General features: G+C 37.4%; 1 protein-coding gene and 1 long non-coding RNA gene across 17 annotated transcripts in view; one reads left to right on the plus strand and one right to left on the minus strand.

Annotated features, from left to right (window-relative positions):
- Positions 1–13,545, minus strand: part of LOC132650043 (uncharacterized) — a 43,549-nt gene extending 30,004 nt beyond the window's left edge. The window contains exons 1-3 of one of the 2 annotated variants that reach the window (XR_009588408.1): positions 13,371–13,545; positions 10,114–10,337; positions 9,212–9,378 (exon numbers count right to left, since the gene is read on the minus strand). This is a non-coding gene — a long non-coding RNA (uncharacterized LOC132650043). The remainder of the gene's footprint in view (positions 1–9,211; positions 9,379–10,113; positions 10,338–13,370) is intronic. The other variant, XR_009588407.1, reaches the window with a different exon arrangement.
- Wnk3 (WNK lysine deficient protein kinase 3) overlaps positions 1–23,671 on the plus strand; it is a 127,383-nt gene that overhangs the window by 88,171 nt on the left and 15,541 nt on the right. For 13 of the 15 annotated variants that reach the window (XM_060374903.1, XM_060374911.1, XM_060374910.1 and 10 more), the window contains 5 exons: positions 98–1,044; positions 8,577–8,808; positions 9,214–9,344; positions 10,129–10,733; positions 18,477–18,688. In XM_060374903.1, the coding sequence (XP_060230886.1) occupies positions 98–1,044; positions 8,577–8,808; positions 9,214–9,344; positions 10,129–10,733; positions 18,477–18,688 (2,127 nt within the window). The remainder of the gene's footprint in view (positions 1–97; positions 1,045–8,576; positions 8,809–9,213; positions 9,345–10,128; positions 10,734–18,476; positions 18,689–23,671) is intronic. The other 2 variants (XM_060374913.1, XM_060374916.1) reach the window with 1 other exon arrangement.

Here is a 23,671-nt window from a genome sequence, read left to right on the forward strand (position 1 = left end):
TAGGTTCTTATTTGCCTCTTGATTTTCTTGTCCCTTTTGAGTTTTGTTTGCACTTTGTACTCATCACAACTTAGCTACTCTTTTGTTTTTGTTTCAGGTTCAAGTAACACAAATAATCAGGAAATATCACAGGACACACTGTTCATGATAGAGAATAATCCAGGCCAGCGTGAACTTTTCACCTCCAAATCAGAACATGAGGATATGGTTGATGGTAAGATTTCTGAATGTGCTAGTTTAGAAACTGAGCAGCCAAGTATTCTCTATCAAGTGGAAGATGACAGACAGTTAAAGGCACCAGCTACTGATAATTCCAGTTTTTCTGCTAATTTGGTGCATCCAGTTCCAGTTGAATGTGAGGCACTCACCAGCCAAGCAGACATGTCCATACCTACATATCCATGTCAGCAAGCTGCCATCCTGACTGATGTGCTTATGGATCATCCTAGCGATTTAGTTCAGACTGGTGGCAATGCTGTTCTAACTTCAGCGGTTGTATCATCTGATCAAGAGCCTCAATCTTTATCAGTTCAGGAGCCAACTGCAGATGTAGAGCTTGTTTCCTTAGAAGGAGAAACCACAGGACACACTGAAACAAATTCTCCTAAGGCAGTCATTTCCACTCACACTTCTGGCTTTGAACCAGCTACCCTTCAACCTGCTACTATCCTGGAATCAGATGGGGAACGGCCTCCAAAAATGGAGTTTGCGGACAACCGAATTAAAACACTGGATGAAAAATTAAGAAACCTGCTCTATCAGGAGCACAGCATTTCTAGCATCTGTCCTGAGAGTCAGAAGGATACTCAAAGCATAGAGTCTCCATTTTCTTCCTCTGCTGAAGATATACTATCTTATCCGATGCCGGAAGTCATAGCTGTCAGTCACTGTGGGACTCAAGATAGCCCTGCACAATCCCCGAATTTCCAACAGGCAGGCTCTAAGAGTCTGTCCAATGTGGCTGCAAATCAGCCTGATCATATATCAGTGTTCAAAAGAGACTTGAATATGATAACTTCTGTGCCCAGCGAGTTGTGTTTACATGTAAGTATCTGTTTAATTCATATTCTTTGTTTATGAATTTCAAGAAAGGCCCTCACTCTTAAAGGGTTCAAAGTAACTGTCATTTAAGACTATGACTTCAGCTGCAGCTACTCAGAACTTAGTAGTAATGGCAGGTCTGTCCTGGGTCTATCTAAAAGAGCCTTCTGTTGAGTTAGCTTGGAATTTATAAGCATGTGTATATTTATAGACTTTGTGGACAGGAGAAACACACTTTTTGATTAGGTGGAAACAGCAAAAATCATCCATAATCACGTGACTTTTTTTCTTAACCTCTAAAAGGACCAGAAATACAGTTTAGTGGTAGAGTGCTTGCACCTGTATCTCAAACAGTAGAACATTTAACTAAGATATCTTGTCCTAGCATTAAAGAGATAGAGTCTAAAGATCTAAAGTCCAAAATCATCTTCAACTACATATTGAGTTTGAGGCAAATCTGCACTACATGAGTCCTTGTTGCAAAACAATAAATAAAATGTACGGTGGGCTCATAGGTCCCAGCCACTGCCTGTTGAACTATTGGCTACTAATAAATTCTAGGAAAGAGATAGTCATTGTCTTCAGTTATGTAATCAATGGTGAGCCTACCAGGTTCCAGTGAAAAGTCCCAAACATATATTGACACAGATGGTACCGATTAAACTCGGTGGTTCACAAAATAAATGTAGATATGAATGTGGGAAAGGAAAGGAGTTGGGAGGAAAGGAGTTAACGGAGATAGGAGGGAGTTGGTTGGAGTAATTAGAAGTCATTACACACATGTATAAATTTATCGAAGAATAAATGTAATTACCAAAGGAAATAAAAATAATTTTTTTAAAGAGAGAAGAAACAGAAGAAAAATAATTGTAGAATAATTGGGATTTAAAAATTACAAATTTTCTAGATTTTAGAGTCTCTGAATTTTAGAATATTTATAAATACCAAATGTGATATTTTGGGGCTGGTATCCAAATCTAAATACAGAAGTCATTTATGTTTCTTATGTATTTATACACAGAGAATCAGACAATTTTATATAGTATTATTGATGCACCTTCATTTTAATTACATTAGATGAGGTTGGTCACATGTAGAATTTTCTACTAACAGGATCGTGTTGATAATGATAATGTTTCAGGTTTTAGATTTTAAGGTTTTTTGTTTTGTTATTTGTTTGTTTGTTTATTGAGGCAGGGTTTCTCTGTGTAGACCTGGCTGTCCTAGACTCAATTTGTAGATCAGGCTGGCCTTGTACTCACAGTGATCTGCCTGCCTCTTCTTCCCTGAGTGCTGGGATTACATGTGTGTGCTACTCCTTCTGGCTGGATTTCAGATTTTTATTGAGATTTCTCACCTATATAACATAGTAACTGTAATATTCTCTTCATTTTCTTTTCATGTCTTTTTTTTTAAGTATTGGTCATTAAGTTCAGGAATGAAACACATGCTATGCAAGTGCTGTATCTATCACTGAGCCACACTCCTAGCCCTATTTTCCTTTTCTACCTTTTCAGTCACAGAAGCAACTAATAAATTGCTGCTTGTCCTCCTTGACTTTCCTTAAGCCTGCATAGATCTATTTACATGTGTATCACGTTTCTCCAAAATAATATTGTACTATAAACACATTGGTCAACAAACTGAAATTCTTCATTTTACCACACACTGTGAATATCTTTCTAAATATTTACCACTGTAATTTTGGTCAGTTACTGTACAAATAATATGTACTTGTATGTAAAGGAAAATCTGTCACATGCCCAGACCTGTAAACATAGCTGTTAGTTTTTCCAGATATGGTTTTAGTTAATGTTTGAATATTTATAGCAACATAATTCTGCATATGTATTATGTTTTAGACATAGATGCATGTTATATTTATCTACATATACTTTTTTAGGTATATGTGCTTTTCATTTCTTAAATTTTTTAAACTATTTCAAGTTATAGAATTAATTTGTAAGCACAAAAGCATTTCAGAAGAATAGCAACTCTAAACAACTTTAACACTTCCTAAACAATTTTCTTATTGTAGTTTCTGTGGCCATTATCACTAATAACTTGTAAATAATACACATTTTGTCCCTCTCTTGATTTAGTAATTGTATATTTGGGTTTTTTTGTTTTTGTTTTTGTCTTTTTTAAAGACTAGGTTTCACTATGTAGCTTGAAGCTGGCATGGAACTGATTACCTTGCTGTTAAATAGCATGTATTCCTTATAATTCAGTTACCTCTTTTTTTATATTGCTAGATTTATATTTATAGTTGGATTTATATTTGCTCATAATGCCAACTTTAAACTAAGATGGTTGCCATATTGATTTTTCATAATTGTTTTTTTTAATTTTTATTAATTACACTTTATTCATTTTGTATCCCCCCATAAACCCCTCCTTCCTCCCCTCCTAATCCCACCTTCCCTCCCCCTTCTCTACTCATGCCCTTCCCCAAATCCAGTGATTGGGGGGTCTTCCTCTCCTTCCTTCTGATCCTAGTCTATCAGATCTCATCAGGAGTGGCTGCATTGTCATCTTCTGTGGCCTGGCAAGGCTGCTTCCCCCTCAGGGGGAGGTGATCAAAGAGCAAGCCAATCAGATTATGTCAGAGGCAGACCCTCTTCCCATTACTATGGAACCCACTTGGACACTGAACTGCCATAGGCTACATCTGTGCAGGGGTTCTAGGTTATCTCCATGAATAGTCCTTGGTTGGAGTATGAGTCTCAGGAAAGACCCCTGTGCTCAAATTTCAGTTACCTCTTAAAAGGTCTCCCTGATTCTATTTCCCAAAGCCTCACAGTGGGGATTAAATTTTAATATGATTTTTATGGGAACATTCAAACTATAACAAATTCTTTTTTGGGTTCTTCATTGTTAAGTGTATAAAAATACTACTGCCTGCCTTCCTTTCTTTTCTCTTTCTTTCTTTCTTTCTTTCTTTCTTTCTTTCTTTCTCTCTCTCTCTCTCTCTCTCTCTCTCTCTCTCTCTCTCTTTCTTTCTTTCTTTCTTTCTTTCTCATTCTTTCTTTCCTTTCTTAAGACAAGGTATCGGCTCTGTAGTCCAGGTTAGATTCAAACTCATGTCATTCTTCCTACCTCAACCTTCATAGTGCTGGGATTATAGATGTGAACTGCCCCTCTTAGCTACAACTTACTTCCATGTGTTATAATGTTACCTTGAACTTTGCTGACTCTGTTTATTGGCTCTTATGGAATTTCTTTTTCTATTTCGTGTGCGTGTGTGTGTGTGTGTGTGTGTGTGTGTGTGTGTGTGTGCATAAATGAGTGCATATGGAGGCCAGGGGTTGATAACAAGAGTTGTTGATCACTCCTTACCATGTGTTCTGTTGTGGCTAGATCACTGGTTTGACTAGCGTAGCTAGATATTTTGCTCAGAGGATCTGGACTCAGTTCCTCATGCTTTCATAACAAGTGCTTTACCCATTGAGCTATGTCCCAGCCCTGAATTGTCTCTTTTTCTGTTTAACACAGGGGCTCTCACTGTGTAGTTCATGCTGGCCTCAAAACAGGCAGCCACTTGCCTATGTCTTCTGAGTGCTGGGATTAAAAGTGTATACCACAATGCCAAGCTTTGGGTTTTCTGTGTATAAAATTTTATCATCTGTAAATAAAGATAATTTTATTTGTTTATTTCCTATTTTTCTCATATTAACTTTTTTTATGTCATGCTTTCCTCTCTTTGTCTCTCTGCCTTGTGTAATGAGATAGTTTCTCTTCTGTTTGGTCATCTATTTGGACATTTTGCATTGAGGACTGCATTTTTTAATTTCTAATAACTGTAGTCCATTCTTCACTTTTTTAGTATTTATATTTAATTTTATGTATATGCATGTATACCTGATATGAATGTATGTGCACCATGTGTATGCAGGAGCCCACAGAGGTCAGAACAGGATTTCAACCTAGTGTTACAGCATGTGAGCCACCATGCTCTTGGAACCATACCTGGTTGCCCTTTATCACTGAATTCCCTTTCCTTCACCAAGTTTAGTGTTGGCTTTCAGTGTTAGTTTTCTTTAAGTTTTGTTAACTTTTAGTTCTAAGTTTGGTTTCCCTGTAAGATTCTTTATCTGTCCATATCTATATATTTATCTGTCTTTATCTATATATTTATGTAGATGCCTTTTAATTGTTGTGAGAAAAACATCGGACATACTTTTTTTATGCTGTAGTAGCTATTCTATAAAGGCAGCAGGGCTTACCCTTCCTGTGAGATGCTGTCTTTGTCCCTCATTGACTTTTCTCTCAGCCAAAATCTATTGCTTCTTTGTACTCTTATTTTGGGAGCAGGTCCACTACTGTTTTTTGCTTGATGTGGAGAGAAAGGATGTGGAATGGCTGTTCTTTCTTTCTTCCATTCATTCTTTCTTTATTCTTTCTTTGGTACTTCAACCAGTATACTCTTCCATTCAGCAACTGTCTTTTGAGTAGTAAGTCAAAATTTCTTCTTACGAAGTTAACATTCTAGTATTTAACAGTCTGCTGATAATAGAAAGGGCTATGACAAATTAGAAGATTGCCCATATGAAGTGATCAGGGAAAAACTTATACATAGTGGTGACATCTTCAGGTAGACATTTATTCAAGGAATCAAAAGAAGGCCAGTTTAGTAGAAGGATGCTTCAAAATGGAATACACTGAGAAGACAGGAGAACCGTTGGGTGGAATTGTGTAAGCATCCCTTTCATTGGTCAGGTTTCTCTGCTGCTTCTCATATATGCCACCTGGGTGTGTCGTCTCTTGAGACAGTTCCTACATGTATTACAGGCCTCCTTTTCTTTCTGTAGTCATAAGTTCTTATATATCAGGTTTTCTTGATGTTGTTTTGTCTAAGTATTTCTCTTGATCAGGAATACAAAAGTTTATAGTAAATAAGCCATCTCATTTTATTTACTACATATAGATATTTCAATTATAATTTCAATGGAATCATTGCAGTACTTTCTGAAAGGTAGTATTTTTACAATTTTTTAATTTTAATTTTTTATATTAATTACAGTCAATTCACTTTATATCCCAGCTGTAGCCCCCTGCCTCCCTCCTCCTCTCCCAATCCCATCCACCCTTCTTCATCTCCTCCTATGCCCTTCTCCAAGTCCACTGGTAGGGAAGATCTTCCTCCCCTTCCATCTGACCCTAGCTTATCAGGTCTCATCATTACTGGCTGCATTGTCTTCCTCTGTGGCCTGGTAAGGTTGCTCCCCACTCAGGGGGAGGTGATCAAAGAGCAGGCCAATCAGTTTATGTCAGAGGCAGTCCCTGTTCCCCTTACTAGAGAACCCACTTGGACACTGAGCTGCCATGGGCTACCTCTGTGCAGGGGTTCTAGGTTATCTCCATGCATCATCCTTGGTTGGAGTATCATACTCAGAAAAGACCCCTGTGCCCAGATATTTTGACTCTGTTGCTATCCTTGTGGAGCTCCTGTTCTCTCCAAGTCTTTCTATCTCCCGCTTCTTCCCTAAGATTCCCTGCACTTTTCCCAAAGTTTGATGAGTCTCATTATCTGCTTTTATACAATGCTGGGTAGAGTGTTTCAGAGGCCCTCTGTGGTAGGCTCCTGTCCTGTTTCCTGTTTTCTCCTTCTTCTAATGTCCGTCCTATTTGCCTTTCTGAGTGAGGATTGATCAATCTTACCCGGAGTCCTTCTTCTAGCTCACCTTATTTAGGTGTTCAGATTTTTGTAGGTTTATCCTGTATTATATGTCTAGTATCCACTTATAAGTAAGTATATACCATGTGTGTCTTTCTGTTTCTGGGATACCTCACTAGATCCCACCATTTGCCTGCAAATTCATGATTTCCTTGTTTTTAATTGCTGAGTAGTACACTTAAAGAAATGCTCAACATCCTTAGCTATCAGGGAGATACAAATCAAAACGACCCTGAGATTTCACCTTACACCCATCAGAATGGCTAAGATCAAACAATCAAATGACAACACATGCTGGAGAGGATGTGGAAAAACGGGAACCCTCCTCCATTGCTGGTGGGAATGTAAACTCGTACAACCACTTTGGAAATCAATCTGGCGCTTTCTCAGACAATTAGGAATAGTGCTCCCTCAAGATCCAGCTATGCCACTCCTAAGCATATATGCAAAAGATGCTTAAGTATATAACAAGGACATTTGCTCAACCATGTTTGTAGCAGCTTTATTCATAGTAGCCAGAGCCTGGAAACAACCCAGATATCCCTCAGCTGAGGAATGAATACAGAAATTGTGGTACATTTACACAATGGAATGCTACTCAGCAAGTGTTTTTACAATTTTTTTCTCTCGTAATTGAAATGGTAGTATTGCTAACTCAAAATAAGACTTCAGAAACTTGATTACTAATTGATCAAAATTTCCTGTTTTTTAAGGCATCCTCTCATGTATCTTAGGCTGGCCTTAAACTTACTACATAACCAAGGATGACCTGCCACCACCTAATAATTCTGTTTTCACCTTCTGAGTACTATGATTATGATTGTATCTACGTGAATGCTTTCTGTGGTTCTGGAATCAAACCAAGTACCTGTGTTTGCTAGGCAAGCCCTCAATCAACTACACAACATCTCTAGTCCAAAAATTTCCCTTTGACTCCTGATTTGTTCTAAGTGTTAATAATATTAGGATTATCATGTAGGATAGCTGTTTCCCTTTAGATGAATGCTATATCCTATTCTATATGCTTTTACAATCATTTTTAATCTTCTATGATTAGTAACCATTCTTATGTTTCAAAGTATCTATGGCTCTATGCATTATGTTTTTGTATTAATTACCATAGACAATTTTTAAAACATTAATTTAGACACAGCAAGTAATCAGGAGTGTTTGGGGGTGGTAGGAGGACAAGAAATTAATGGTTTTATAACAGTCATGGTTTGGTGATAAAAATTCTTAGAACATAAATTCACAATAATTTTTCATTTCAGTGTAAATTTCTAGGTGATTATATAAAGAAATTTGATTTTCTCATATTTTTGTGTCACTCAAACAGCTTTAAATTGCTTGTTTTTCTATTTTATGATATATCAAATATCTTTAACTCTTAAATTATGAGAGTCGACTATCATTTTATTTAATAGCATTTATGACCAGGCATAGTAATCCCACCCCTTGGGAGGTAAAGACAGTAAGTAGGAACTGGAAGTTCAAAGACAGCCTCAGTTACATAACACCTTGTTTCTAGTGAACTAAAGAAATAATATTTTCAGTCATTTGGCACATATAAAAAATAACTTATTTAAAATTTTAGTTTTCAAAGTTGGTGTAATGATAGTAAATATTTTAGCCTGGAAAATTAATATTCTCTTTTATTTAATTTGAAGATATAACATTTCCAAAGAAATGTCAAGACTTCAGTTTCAGTCTGATATGTTACTGTTACTGCAACAGTACATAGTAAACTGGTTATGGTCTGTTATTAATCCTTATAAGAAACTTTAATATACCAAAAAAAAAATATTTGCATTACCTAAATGATTACCATTTTGTTTTTCTTTGTTTTTGTCTCTATTAGGAGATGTCCCCAGATGCTTCACTTCCAGGGGATCCAGAGGCCTATCCTGCTGCTGTGTCAAGCGATGGAACCATTCATCTGCAGACAGGAGGTGGATATTTTGGCCTAAGCTTTACTTGTCCTAGTCTCAAAAATCCTATTAGCAGGAAATCCTGGACTCGAAAATTAAAAAGCTGGGCATACAGGCTACGGCAGTCAACCAGCTTTTTCAAGAGATCAAAAGTCCGTCAAGGTAGTGTGCTTACAGTCAGGGACATAGACTAGGTAACATCATTTTTCATCTGCTTTTTTTTTTTTTTTTGTCGCTCATATTCAAATCTTGCCATGTTTTTCATGTAGCTCATGTAGCTCATGTTTGTTAAATACCCCATTAATGTTGTTGCCATTTTATTTTTTCCTTTTGTAACTAATTGGTTTTTCAGTTTTTCATTTCATATAGATATTAAGTATTGGGATAAATCTTGCAATGCCTGATTTAGAGTTAGGGATTTAAACAATGTTGCTTATGCATTAACACCTTTTAATTATCTAGCAAGGGCTAAACTTTTTTCTGCTTTTCTTCAGTTTTGATAATGTAAACAAATTTGTCTTAAAAATGATTTTCTCTTTTTTACTTATAATTTGACAAACCTTACAGTGGAAACAGAAGATAAACGATCAACAATTGTTCCTGATTCCATTCCACTGACACAGGAGTTCTCAGCTGACACTAGGGCTTTGAGTAGATGTAAAACGATGCGTGGATCATTTCAGCAGGGTCGATTCCAGGTTTGTGTCTTTGGTTGACTTTATCATTGGGCACCTTATGAAAGAGAACAAACTGCAGGGCTGAAGATGGAGATTTATGATAGTTGGCTCATCATCTGTGAGATCCTGGATTTTATCCTCAACAAAAAATGACAGCATTTGGAGTTGATCTGTAGATGATCCTTAGTTCAGCTGTATATCATTATATATCTAATTTGTTTATCTTGGTTATAGTTTTTCAACTTAGAAAGCTATAATTAACAGTGAACCTAAGGAATATAAGGATTTTAGTAGTTGCAAAAGATCACAGAAATAGATCATCATTTTGGGGTCTTCATTTTTTCAATTTAATCTCCTTTTTTTGATACTGATTTTATTCATGTGGAGGGTTGCTATGCGACATGTGAGGCTGCCCATAGAGGTCAGAAGAGGGCATCAGATTCCTGGGAACTAGAGTTACAAATAGTTGAGAGCTACCATATAGGTGATGGATACCAAACCCAAGTTCTCTGCAAGAGCAGCAAATACCATTAAATTCTGAGCCATCTCGTGTGTTCGTTAGAATCTCGGCAAATTTCATAGTGGGATTTTCTTTGAGTAACATGAAACTAATCTGTCCAAGGGCCCCAGCTGAAGGACTGACTATAAGCAGTATAAATTTTAGTATTACCCAAGTATTATATATGCTAAATCAGCCCTTTCACTTGTCTATGCTGTGTTTTGATGGTGAATTTCTTCATGGGGTTCTACCTAATTTACCCTATGATTAGGTAGAACCAGACACATTTACCTTTTTATGTCTCAGGTGATTACAGTTCCTCAGCAGCAGCCAGTGAAAATGACGTCTTTTAGAAAAGAACATAGACCACCATTCAAGAAGGCAACAGTCCAATCTAGTGAGGAAGCACTAGCCTTTGCTGAAGCTGCGGTGTTGCCTTTGGTTGAAGTGGAACCTTCCATACCCACTCCAAAGGCTTCAGTTTCTTCACGAAAGTTACGAACTCTTTATGAAACCTTTAAAGAAGAAAAAGAAAATCCTGAACAAGAGGACATCTTATCTTTGAGCACAGCTAGTGAGCCCATGACTACAGAAAAGAATATGGAAGAAACTTCAACTACAAGAATTAGTGTGTCATCTGGGTCTAAACCCTTAGATAAAGAAAAAGAGGAATTGATTCCTGGGAAACAGCCATGTACTAAGAAATTTTCATCCACTCTTCCTAGTAAAGAAAAGTCAGTGGCCAAAACTGGTCCAAAGAGTGATCAGTATTTACCACTCCGTGAAGAACAAGCCTGTGCTCAAGCACAGAGTTCACACTTCTACTCTCCATCTTCCCCAATGAGCAGTGATGATGAATCAGAAATTGAGGATGAGGACTTGAAGGTGGAGCTTCAAAGATTACGAGAAAAGTAAGGATGCTTTCTCTTCTGTAACATATATAATTGTTTAGGGGTTATATAATTTAATATTTGCCTTGTAGCAAATTTAAGATTGGTGGCATTTTAATGATTAAAACTTTTCTGATTAAAAACTATAATGAATGCTATTATAAAATGTTTATGAATACTAAAGTCATTTTGTGTAAAATTATTTTAGTTTTTAAAATTGTTTTATGTGTTTGGGTGTTTTGCCTGCTTGTATGTCTGTGTGTGCAGTGCCCATGAAGGCCAGAAGAGGTTGTTTAATATTCCCCTAGAAGTGGCATAACAATTGTTAGCTGCTATGTGGGTGCTGGGAATTGAACCCAGGTCCTCTAGAAGAATATCCAGTACTCTTAACTGTATGCCATCTCTCCAGCTCTGTTTTTGGGGGGGTTGGGGGCATAAGACAGGGTTTCATTGTATAGTTCTGTACTATGTAGTTCTGCCTGGCCTGGAATAATACCATGGCTAATCGGTGTTGACCTCAAACTTGTAGTGATTCCTCCTCAAGAAGCTTCTGCCTCTTCATGCTGGTATTACAGGCACATGCCAAGATATATTGACCTTCTTTGCTTTTTCAGTCCTTGTTCTTTAGCAGTCTTGGAGTAAGAATTTATAACTATTCTTACCTTTTATTAGTAGACAGCTAATTTATATAGTCAAAGAGAATAGTTTATCTTTAGGAAAATATAAGAGCCTTCCAAGATCAAGCTTGTTATTTAGCAAATGAGATCATAACATTTTACTAATGATACTATGGTGATATATTTTATCATGTAGAGTGCTGTTTATTATGTTTTGTTTTGCTAAATTAAGCTAGGCATAATCTTCACTCCTGACCTTGTTGTCTCCACCTCCCGAAGTCTGGAATTACAGGCATGTGTCATAACAACACAAAATTAACATCACCACCAACAAAAAATTTTAATACCACTACAAAATCCATGATCTACTTTGAAAAGGGCCATGCAAGCCTGGCAACCAAAGTTTAATCCCCAGAATCCACAATGGAAGGAGACACCTACTGCTGAAAATTTTCCTCTGACCTCCACAAACATACATATCATACACATATATACATAATAATTCATACAACAAAAAAATTGAAATATGGTATTGCCGTGTAGCCCAGGCTGGCCTCAAATTTGCAGTCTTCCTACTGTCTGAGCCTTCTGATTATAGGAAGTTAATAAATCTTTTAAATCACTCTGAAAAGACTGTTGGCTTCTATATTGGCCTATGTTGGTTATGAGTACTTGATTTTGGTTGGGAAATATGGATTCTCATAAAGGATTTTTTGTTTGTTTTTTGAGACAGGGTTTCTCTGTATAGCCTTGGTTGTCCTGGACTCACTTTGTAGACCAGGCTGTACTTGAACTCAGAGAGATCCGCCTGCCTCTGCCTCTCTGAGTGCTGGGATTATGTTACGTTTTGTTTTGAAATTCTGGGATTGGAGAGATGAGTCAGTGGGCAAGAGGACTTCCTGCTCTTCAGTACTCAGCACCTCCATCAGGTGGCTCTCGACTACTTGTAACTCCAACTCCAGGAGTTCTAATGACCTCCACAGGTGTACACACACACACACACACACACACACACATAAAAACAAAAATCTTTCTAAAAAATCAACCCAAACAAAATAGGACCAGGTGTGGTGGTACATGCCTTTAATCCAAGCACTTAGGATACAGAGGCAGGCAGATCTCTGTAAGTTTGAGACCAGCCTGTTCTGTTTAGAACAGTCCAGGCCAGTCAGGACTATATAAAGAAACCCTGTCTCAAAAAAAAATCAAAATAATGACTAAAACAAAAACATTTATTCTGTCATCATTTTTAATAAAGATAAGCTCTTAACTATGCAGCTTTTTCCCCTGGTGCTAAGGATTGAGCACAGACTTGAGTGTGCTAGACAAGGACCCTGCTGTGGTCCTTGTTCAACTATCTGTGGTCCTTTTGTTCTACTCTGATAGAAACTGTGAATAAGAAAAAAAGGTTTTCAAATACTGGTTCTTAGCCACTTGGTGTTTGAGAATAGTGAGCTGAAGGAAGAGGTAAGTGTGCTCTCCTGTTTTACAGCTCTGGTGTTGACCTAGTAGCAAGACTCTTGGTTCTAAAAGCACTAGAGTTATTACAGAAGGCCAGGAGGTTGGGATTCCTTAGCCCTTGGCAGGAGCTGGCATTGCAAGTGATAGGCAGGCCTAAGTATCAGGGTTTCTCAGCTCTTGGCAATGGCCAGTATTAGAGCTCTCAGGGTAGGGTTTCCAAGACACAACATGCTTAAGTCTTGACAGCTCTCTGGAATTCTTCCAGTGACCAGGAGGACCCCTTATAATTTTGAAGCTCAGCCCACTGACAACCAAACTCTGTCTCTTCTTCAGCTGGCAAAGAGCCAGCTGCCTTGCCACATTCATAGCTCAGGCCTGCACACTGACCAGCTCTCATTGCCTCTGCTCTCTCTGTTATTTCTTTCTTCGTGTTTACCAGCCCAGCCTATACTACTGAAAATAGGCAAGACAAGACCACCCACGAGAAGAAACCTTATATTGAGCTAGCACAGGATCCAACAAGAGAGTCTTAAGAGCCTGCTTATTTAGCCACAGGAGTCTTTGGCCAATCACAGCATACCTTGCATAGCATTGTCCTTTTAGCAACAGCCACGGCAGTCCCTCTGGTAGGCCACCAACAGTTATTCCCCTCTGGCCTTGCAGGGGGAAAGGAACATTTTTGCAGAATCTTCTAGAATTCTGTAATGCTTTTGATAACAAAAAGCTGAGTACACACTGTTGGGGTAGTCCTAGTTAAGGCTTTAACTCCACCTCCAGGAACTAGAACAGTCAGCTGAATTCATTGTGTAGTTTTCTCAAGGCATCTGTGGGGTGTTGAAAACTGCTGGCCCTAGCATAAGAATGGTTCAGCTGGCTGACTGACAGTCTTTGGACTCAGAGCAACCAGGGCAGCAAGGAAGAGTCCAAGAGCTTCTAGTTAGGAGTCAAATTGCATAGTCCCCTAGTAACTAGGGTTTTTTTTAAATAGGAAAATGAACATCAGAAGGAGTGCTTAGAATAGGAACTTAGAAGAACTTATCTTTAACACTAATAATAACTACATTAACAGACATATATAGTGATTAAAGCCTGCCCAGTAGCTAAGGGAATGCTTGCCGGTTCTCCACTTCTCTTTCAGCAGCCGTAGACTACATGCCCAGCCCTTTAGTGTTCTTTTGTCATTATGGTTTGCCCATAGTATTTTATCAGATGATGGTAGATACTATTGACCAACAATTGTAAGCTGAATATTTTTTTATTTGAGTTTGAATAGGTTGTGGAGTTTTGTATTTAAAACGTTAAGTTTTTAAAATTAAGGCCAGTCCTGTGGCACACACCTTTGATCCCAGTACTCAGGAGGCTAAAACAGGCAGATCTCTATGGGTTCAAAGCCAGTCTGGTCTACATAGTGAGTTCTAGGCCAGCAAGGTTACATAGAAGAACCTGTCTAAATAAAAGTGGTGCATAGGAGAATATTCAGATAACAAATGAAAAAACAAGCCAAAGACTCCCTGTGCTTCTCATGCTATACCTCACTTCTCAGAGGTACTTACTGTGAACTCTTTGGATATATCTTGCTGGTTCTTTTTCTGCGCTTATATTTTTTGTCCTTTATAGTAACAAATAACAAACATGTTATTCCATATTTTTGCTCTAAAATGCTGTCTGTAAATGTTCATATCTGCATAATTCTACCTTTAAAAAATTACTGTGTGCAATGCCAATTAATAAATGTCTTCAAGTTTATGTAATCCTTTCTTGAGAAATATTTCAGTCTTCCCCATGTTCTGCTTATATAAATGACACTTACCTTTTTAAACAAAGAGATATTTCTGTAGAATACAATTAAAAGGTCTGTATTCTTCAAGCTTATAGGTAATCATTAAAATTGTGTTCAGTGCCAGGTTGGTTACTGATGCCTGTAATCCTGGCACTTGAGAGGCAGAGGCAGAGGCAGAAGAAATGCTGCAGCGCTAAGTGGTGCCTTCCACGCTAGCTAATGTTACAGAGTGAGATCTTATGTCAAAAAAAAAAAAAAAATCTGAAGACGACTCATGTTCTAGTATTGCCATACCATTTTGTATTTCAAAATACACAAAGTGCTTATTTCTTTATATCTTAAAAACACAGATTGGAAATCACAAAGCTTTTAATTTGCTAATCAGATGAATTAAAGTATTTACTTGGCTGGGCATGGCAACATGTGCCTGTTATCCTAAGCCACTTAAAAGGCTGAGTCATATCCATACACGGTCCTTGGTTGAATGTCAGTCTCAGAAAAGACCCTGTGCCTGGATATATTTGGTCCTTGTGGAGCTCCTATCCTTTTCCCATCATACTAACTCCCCTTCTTTCTTATGATTCCCTGCACTCTGCCAAAGGTTTGGTCATGAGTCTTTGCTTTGAAACGCTGCTAGTTAGAGTCTTTCAGATGCCTTCAGTAGACTCCTGTCATACGTCAATGCACATCCCATCTGTCTTTCTAAATGAGGATTGATCATCATACCCCATGTCCACTCTCTTGATTATCTTTTTTAGGTGTATAGATTTCATTATGTTTATCATATCGTATAGGTCTATATAAGCGAGTATATACCGTGTTTAAGCCCATGGTAGCTCAGTAACCAATTGGTTTCCCATAGTGAGGGGAACAAGGACTATTTCTAACAGGAACTCAATGGCTGGCTCTTTGACCTCCCCCCCCCAAGGGAGGAGCAGTCCTGTTAGGCCACAGAGGAGGTCTTTGTAGCCAGTCCTGAAGATACCTGATAAAACAGGATCAGATGAATGGGGAGGAGGTCCCCCCCTATCAGTGGACTTGGAAAGGGGCAGGGTGGAGAGGAGGGAGGGAGGGAGGGAATGAGGGAGCGGGATACAGCTGGTATACAGAGTTAATAAAATGTAACTGATAAGAAAAAATAAAAATTAAAAAAAAAAAGCTGAGTCATGAGGCTTATGAAGGCCAGCCTGGGCTATAAAAGCAAGACCCATTGCCACCCCTAAGTTTTTACATTGCAGTTTATAACCCCTCTTGTTTTAAATAATCTTTTCCTTTTTCATGATTCATTTCATTTTTTAATTATATGTATATGTTTGCATGGACATGTGTTATGTTCACATGACTACTGGTACCCATCAGTGTGGGTAGCAACAGAGACCAGAGGAGTCAGATCCCCTGGCTCTGGATTTATAGGTGGTTGTGAGCCACCTGATGCAGGTGCTGCAAATTGAACCCCAGTCCTGGAAAAGCAGTATATGCCCTTAACATCTGATCCATTTCTCCAGCCCCAATTTAATATTATTTTTTAATTTTATTTATGTATTTATTATAATTTATTCACTTAATATCCCTGCTGTAGCCCCCTCCTTCATCTCCTCCCAGTCCCACCCACCTACCCACCCTCCCCCTTCTCCCCTTTCTCTTTCCCCTAGTCCCCTAATAGGGGAGGACCTCCTCCCCTTTTGTCTGACCCTAGCTTATCAGATCTCATGAAGGTTTGGATGCATTGTCCTCCTCTGTGGCCTGATAATGCTACACCCCCCACAAGGAGGTGATCAACAAGCCAGCCGCTGAGTTCATGTCAGAGACAGCCCCTGTACCCCTTACTGGAGAACCCACCTGGAAATTGAGCAGCCAATGGACTTCCTTTGAACAGGGGATGTAGGTCCTCTGCATGAATGGTCCTTAGTTGGAGTATCAGTCTCTGCAGGACCCCCTTGGCCCAGGTGTTTTTGCTCTGTTTTTCTCCTTTTGGAGTTCCTGCCCCCTCCAGGTCTTTCTATCTCCCTCTTTTTCTATAAGGATTCTATCACTCTGCCCAAAGTTTGGCTATGAGTCTCAGTATCTCCTTAGATACCCTGGTAGGTAGAGTCTTTCAGAGGCCCTCTGTGGAAGGCTCCTGTCCTGTTACTTGTCTTCTTCTGCTTCCAATGTCTACCCTGTTTGCTCTTCTGAATGAGGTTTCAGCCTCTTCCTTAGGGTCCTCCTTGTTGTTTAGCTTCTTTAGGACTATAGATTTTACTTTGTTTATCCTATATCATGTGTCTTTCTGCTTCTGGGTTACTTCACTCAGGGTGAGCTTTTCTAATTTACACCATTTGCCTGCAAATTTCATGATTTCCTAGTTTCTAATTGCTGAGTACTATTCCATTGTGTAAAGATACCACATTTTCTGTATCCATTCCTCCACTGAGAGACATCTATGTTGTTTCCAGATTTTGGTTATTACGAATAGAGCTTCTATGACCATGGTTGAGCAAATGTCCTTCCTTATTGAATGGTGAGGCAACTTTTGGGTATATGCCCAGGAGTGGTATAGCTGGATCCTGAGGCAGCGCTATTCCTAATTTTCTGAGGAAGCGCCAGATTGATTTCCAAAGTGGTTGTACAAGTTTACATTCCCACCAGCAATGGAGGAGGGTTCCCCTTTCCCCACATCCTCACTAGCATGTGTTGTCACTTGAGTTTTTTATCTTAGTCATTCTGATGGGTGTGTGGTAAAATCTCAGGGTCATTTTGATTAGTACCTCCCTGATGAATAAGGACATTGCGCATTTCTTTAAGTGTTTCTCTGCCATTCAGTATTCCTATATTGAGAATTCTCTGTTTAGCTCTCTACCCCATTTTTTAATTGGGTTACTTGGTTTATTGCTGTTTAACTTCTTAAGTTCTTTATATATTGTGGATATTAACCCTCTGTCAAACGTAGGGTTGTTGAAGAACCTTTCCCAGTCTGTAAGCTGTCATTTTGTCCTGACAACAGTGTCCTTTGCTTTATAGAAGCTTTTCAGTTTTATGAGGTCCCACTTATTGATTGTTGCTCTTAGAGACTGTACTATTGGTGTTCTGTTCAGGAAATTGTCTTCTGTGCCAATCAGTTCAAGGCTCTTCCCCACTTTTTCTTCTAATAAATATAGTGTGTCTCATTTTATGTCGAGGTCTTTGATCCACTTGGACTTTAACTTTGTGTAGGGTGATAAATATGGCTCTATTTGCATTTTTCTACATGTAGACATCCAGTTAGATAAGCACCATTTGTTGAAGATGCTGTCTTTTTTTCCATTGTATACTTTTGACTTCTTTGTCAAAAATTAAGTTTCCATAGGTGTATGGGTTTATTTCTGGGTCTTCTATTTGATTCCATTGGTCGACCAGTCTGTTTCTATGCCAGTATCATGCCGTTTTTATTACTGTTGCTCTATAGTACAGCTTAAGATCTAGGATGGAGATACCTCTAGAAGATCTTTTATTACACAAGATTGTTTTACCTATTCTGGGTTCTTTTTGCTTTTCCAGTTGTTCTTTCAATGTTTGTAAAAAAAAAAATTACGTCCTTTAAAAAATATTTATTTTTCATTACTAATTTTAGGAGCTTTTTAAATATGTGAATAATAGTCTATAATAAAGAGAAAGTTGATATTATTAAACTATTTGGCTTTAAATTTCATTTTATTGTCTGTCTCCCTCTGTATTTGTCCTCATCAATTTGTCCATCTTTTTCTTTGTTATAGATTAGCAGTATTCTTAGGAAGGCATTTTCTATCTTAAAATTGTAAAAATATTCTGCATTCCACCATTTTTAATACTAATGTTTTGTTAAGCTTTATTTGTATCATCACAAACTTTCTGAATTTGTCTTTATGGCACCAAGGTTATTAAAATATTTTCTGCATCATTTTTATTCAGACACATTCAGGAGGTGGTCAGTCTTCAAACACAGCAGAATAAAGAGTTGCAGGAGCTCTATGAACGCCTTCGAGCAACTAAAGACAGCAAAGTGCAATCTTCAGAGGTTCCTTTGCCACCTACATCGCCACGCAGGCCAAGATCTTTCAAAAGTAAACTTCGAAGTCGCCCCCAGTCCTTGACACATTCGGAAAATGTTGTTATTGTAAAAGGTAAACCAATCATACATGGAATTGTTTAAAAACAAAATCAGATCTGGGCATAGTTGAAGCATTCAGGAGAGAGAGGCAAGAAGATAGGATGTTGACTTCAAATCTAGTCTGGGCTAAATAATAAGAACCTGTCTGAAGAAAAACAAAATCTGATCAAAGAACAGGAAAATGAGAAAAACCGTGATAGTGCAAGTTGCTTTTTATTAGGCTAAAATAATTTAATGATGGACACAGTGATTTAAAATACTCCTCTTTTTGGTATTGAATATACTGTAATGGATACCATTGACATATTGGAGCATAGCTAAGTTTGTTTTATGTTTTCATTTTGAAAACAATCAGGTGGAATTCCATTGTCTTCCTCTAGAATAGTTTCTGAAATGTTCCAATTGATGATATTTACTAGTCTTAAATTTAGAGCTGGTTTAAAAGTTTGTTGAAGCCAGGAGGTGGTGGCACACGTCTGTAATCCCAGCACTCAGGTAAGCAGAGGCAGTGGGGAGGGATCTCTGTGAGTTCGAGGCCAACCTGGTCTACAAAGAGACTTCCAGAACAGCCAGAATTACACAGAGAAACCCTGTCTTGGAACAAAAAAAAGTTTTTTGATAGCTCTGGTAAATTTTGAAATATTCCTATGTTGTTCTAAAGCAAGAAGTTTCTATATATTACTTTTAAAGATCTATTTTATTTTCATTTATGTATATATGGGTGCATGTGTATCAGTGCCTATAGAGACCAGAAGAGGGCCTTGGATCTCCTCAGGTTGGAGTTACAGGCTGGTGTGAGTCACTGACTTGGGTCCTGAAACCCAAACTCTGGTCTTCTAGTCTTCTCTACATCACCTTTATATATTATTTTTTTAATGGTTTTTAAAAATGGGGACAGGAGAGATGACTCAGTGGTTAAAAGCACTGGCTGCTCTTTTATAGGACATGGGTTCAATTCCTAGCACCCACATGGTAGCTCACAACTATCTGTAATCCAGCTCCAAGTGATTTGCCACCCTCACATAGACATACAGGCAGGAAAAACACCAATGAGCATTTAAAAAAATAAAGGAAAAGGGAAATTTTATTTCTTTCTTAAATATTTATTTATATTTTATGTGTATGACTGTTTACCTACATGTATATGTATACACCACATGGTATGCCTGGTGCCCTTGAAGGTCAGAAGGCAATGCTAGATCTTCTGGAACTGGAGTTTAGGATGGTTGGGAGCTACCATGTGGTTGCTGAGAAGCAAAGCAGGATCTTCTGAAAGAGCAACAAGTGCTCTTTACTGCTGGGCCATCTCTCCAGCCCCTATGATGTATTTCTTTAACTTGGGAAAAGAGTCCATGTCTACTTGGCTAGTAAAGAAATTATTCATCAGGTTAAGCATCTTTGGTTCCATGTACATAACGAAGGTCAACATACCACATACTTTCACATCCTTTTTTATTGCTGTACTACTCAGTAATACTACTCAGAAGAGTGAAGTAGCACTAACATAGAGGTCTGTTAGCAGATGAATAGATAAAAACCATGTGGCACACAATTTAATGAAATTTTATTCAGCTCTAAAGAAAAATGAAATGATGGAAAACTAGTCATGTATGGTGGTATATACCTATAGCTGCAGCACAGGGGAGGTAGATGGTTGAGTTTGGGGACCAGTATATACTGAGCTATACTTTGGATGATTTTGGGAGAAATAGAATTGAAGGGTAGATTAAGATTAAAGGTAGCTTTGTAAATTCAGTATCAGAAGTCATAGGGCCTTCAGTACACTCATAGCTAGACTTCGTTTTGTTCCCAAATGTCTTGCTTGCGTACATAGTTATTTTGTTCATTTGTTTAGAGGTGAAGTCTTCCTATGTTACCCAGCATTGGCTGGGCTCAAATTATCCCTCTACCTTGGCTTCTGAAGTTGCTACGACTAAAGGAGAGGCACTCTGATTTTTTTTTAAACTTACGTTGTGGTTTGCTGAAGATTGAATCACAAGAGCCTTGCACATTCTAGGCAAGTGCTCTGTTAGTGAACTATACCGTGTACTTAACCAAATAGCTTATTTTTTTAAAGATTTATTTATTTATTTATTTATTTACACGAGTGCTCTATTTGCATGTATACCTACATGCCAGAAGAGGAAATCAGATCACATTATAGATGGTTGCAAGTCATTATGTCATTCCTGGGAATTGAACTCAGGGCCTCTCGAAGTACTCTTAACCACTGAGCCATCTCTCCAGTCCCCCAAACGGCTTATGTTTATTTATATTTTCTGTTGTACCCAAACCATGGCTTTCATATTATTAAATTATTTGAAGTGCATTATAGTAGTTTTTACCTGTTGTGAAATTTTTTAATTCGATAAATTTTACTTTCTGTATTTTGGAATTTTGCTGATTGTGGTTATTACATATTTTCAAACTGGTATATATTTCTGTTAAGAGTTTAGACAACCAGTTTTCAACACTTTACTAGTTACATGTTGTACCTTTTTCATTCTTTTAATATATATTTATTTTTAATTAGTTTATTTTGTGTGTCTCTCTGTATGTGCATGTGTGTGCCAACATATTTGTCCCAGCCTGCATTTGGATGTCAGAGGAGAAGTTATGGGAGTTGGTTTTGGAGACCAAATCAAGTTGTCAGACATGGTGGCAAGTGCCTTTACCCATGAAACTGTCTTCCCAGTCCTTTGACTTTTTAATCTGAACAGTATTAATAATGGACATAATTATGCAGTTAGATCATTATTTTGTCTAGTCTTCCAACCTTTGACTTTTTATTGAGTTATTTAAATTATTTCTATATCATTTAAGTATATTTCTACTTATCACTTTGCTATTTATTTTATGTCTAATGACCTTTTGTTATTCTTCAATCCCTGCCTGTTTCCTTTGTATTAAACACGTATTTTTAAAAGATTCATTTGTGTGTTGTGTGTGCATGTCTATAAGTGTTTTCCTTACCACTTTCCACCTTTTCTTCTGAGGCACAGTCCCTCTTTCTTACATAGGTTGGAAGCCAGCAAGCCTCACTGATATTTCTGTCTTGCCTCCCCTAACAGCTGGAATTATGGGTGTTTGGATGCCTGCCTTACTAACATGGGTACTGGGATATGAACTCCAGTCTTTATGATTGTTCAATAAGTACTGAGCCATCTCTCCAGGACCTAAGTAGATTTTTTTATAATATTTAAATCCTCTTGTTTCCTTTATTATATGTTTTTAGTTGTTTTCCTGTGTTGGCTATGAGGATTACAATTACCTTCTACATTCAAGGCAATATAATTCAGAATAACACTATCTTAATTTCAATAGTATATGCATTATCTTCTGTGTATATGCCTTCCTTTCTTTGTACTAGTATTATTGTACACATTACATTTTTACATATTACAAGCCAATCAACACAATTGTGTAATTATTGATTTTTAGTCATCTTTGTATTCAGATGAGAGAATAAGAGAGTTATAAACAAAAATTATACTGAATATTATATTTACTAATATAGCTCTCTTTGTTTCTTCACCTACACCCTGCACTTTTATTGCCTTGCCAACCTTTATTTCATAACAACAAACTTCATCTGTTTTTTTTTTTTTTTTTACAAAGCAGCTCTGGTAACAATTCATTTTAAGACTTTTTCCAGAATTTTTTTCATATTTTCTATTTATAGGATTTGTTTTACAAAGCAGGTTATAGAAAAATTTCTTGGATTCAAGGTAAAATTCAACTCATAATTGCTTTTCTCTTTGCAACAAAATATACCATAAAAAGTTTCTTTTTAAAAAACATTTTTAAAGGTTTATTAATATGTAATTAACATAAAACTATATTTCCATGCATATTAGAATATTCATAGTTCTGTATTCATGGCAGTTATCAATTTCCAGACATTTCTACATTATAGAAGAAGACCCTGAATCCATTACATTTATTCCCACTCCCTATTCCAGTCCCTGAGACCATTAAACTTCACCTCTTGTGGAAGCTCTTCATTGGCAGAATCCTAAGTGTAGCTTTTGAATCTGGCTTCTTCTGCTGGGTGTGTTCTGCCGACCCCTCAATTTGCTGTCTACATCTGTGTCTCACTTCCCTTTGTGTCTAGATGATGTTTCACTGTCCTCATTTTGTGTGCCCGTTCCAAGAGATCCTTACTTGCAGCAAAGTACCCCATATACTCCCTTCCAGTTTCCCTGAAGAGCTCATGCCGAGTGGATAAATTGGCCACTAATAATGATGCTTTTCTTTGTGCTGATGGAGAGGAAGGGCTCATACATCACATTATACTATGCTGGATATGATCAAAATCTGGATTTCTCTTACAGGATTTTCTTCCCCCACTCCTTTTACAAGTTGTTGGTTTCTATATTCTATATACCAATGACTGACTGATGGATTGCTACAGCAGGAGAATTTTCCTGAATGTGAGGCTCTTGGACATATGTTTCCCTCTTTTGTTTGTGTTTTGCTTGGGCAATCAAAAGGAAACATTTTGGATTTCCAATCTGAGTGTATCATTGCTTTGACAGCCTCCAGTTCCTAGAAACAGATGTAACTCTTTATATTTTGTCTTTCGGCCCAGAATTAAATGCCCTTATTTATTTACAAGAGGTATAACACTATTATAGCCAGAATTCTAAATTAATTAGCTATTTAAACAAATCCTTTTCTACCATAAATTTGATAAAAAAAAACTAATGAAACATTGAAGTGGAAATAAATATTTTATCCTATAAATGCCTATTAGTAAATTAAATTAATAAATAATATGATATAGCAATCTTCATAATATAAAAAAATCATTTTTATAAAAGATATGCTACCACTTGGACTCAAATTTTCAACAACTTTGGGAAATAATGTAAAACAATAAACTCCATTCTTAATAAGACCATAAATCAAAGTCATGACATACATTTATAGTATACCTTCTACAGGTCAGGGAATCTTTTGGAAGAGGGGCTGGAAGTAAGAAGCAAAAACAAAA

Source organism: Meriones unguiculatus, chromosome X (genome assembly GCF_030254825.1).
Source record: "Meriones unguiculatus strain TT.TT164.6M chromosome X, Bangor_MerUng_6.1, whole genome shotgun sequence".
NCBI classification, from domain to species: domain Eukaryota; kingdom Metazoa; phylum Chordata; class Mammalia; order Rodentia; family Muridae; genus Meriones; species Meriones unguiculatus.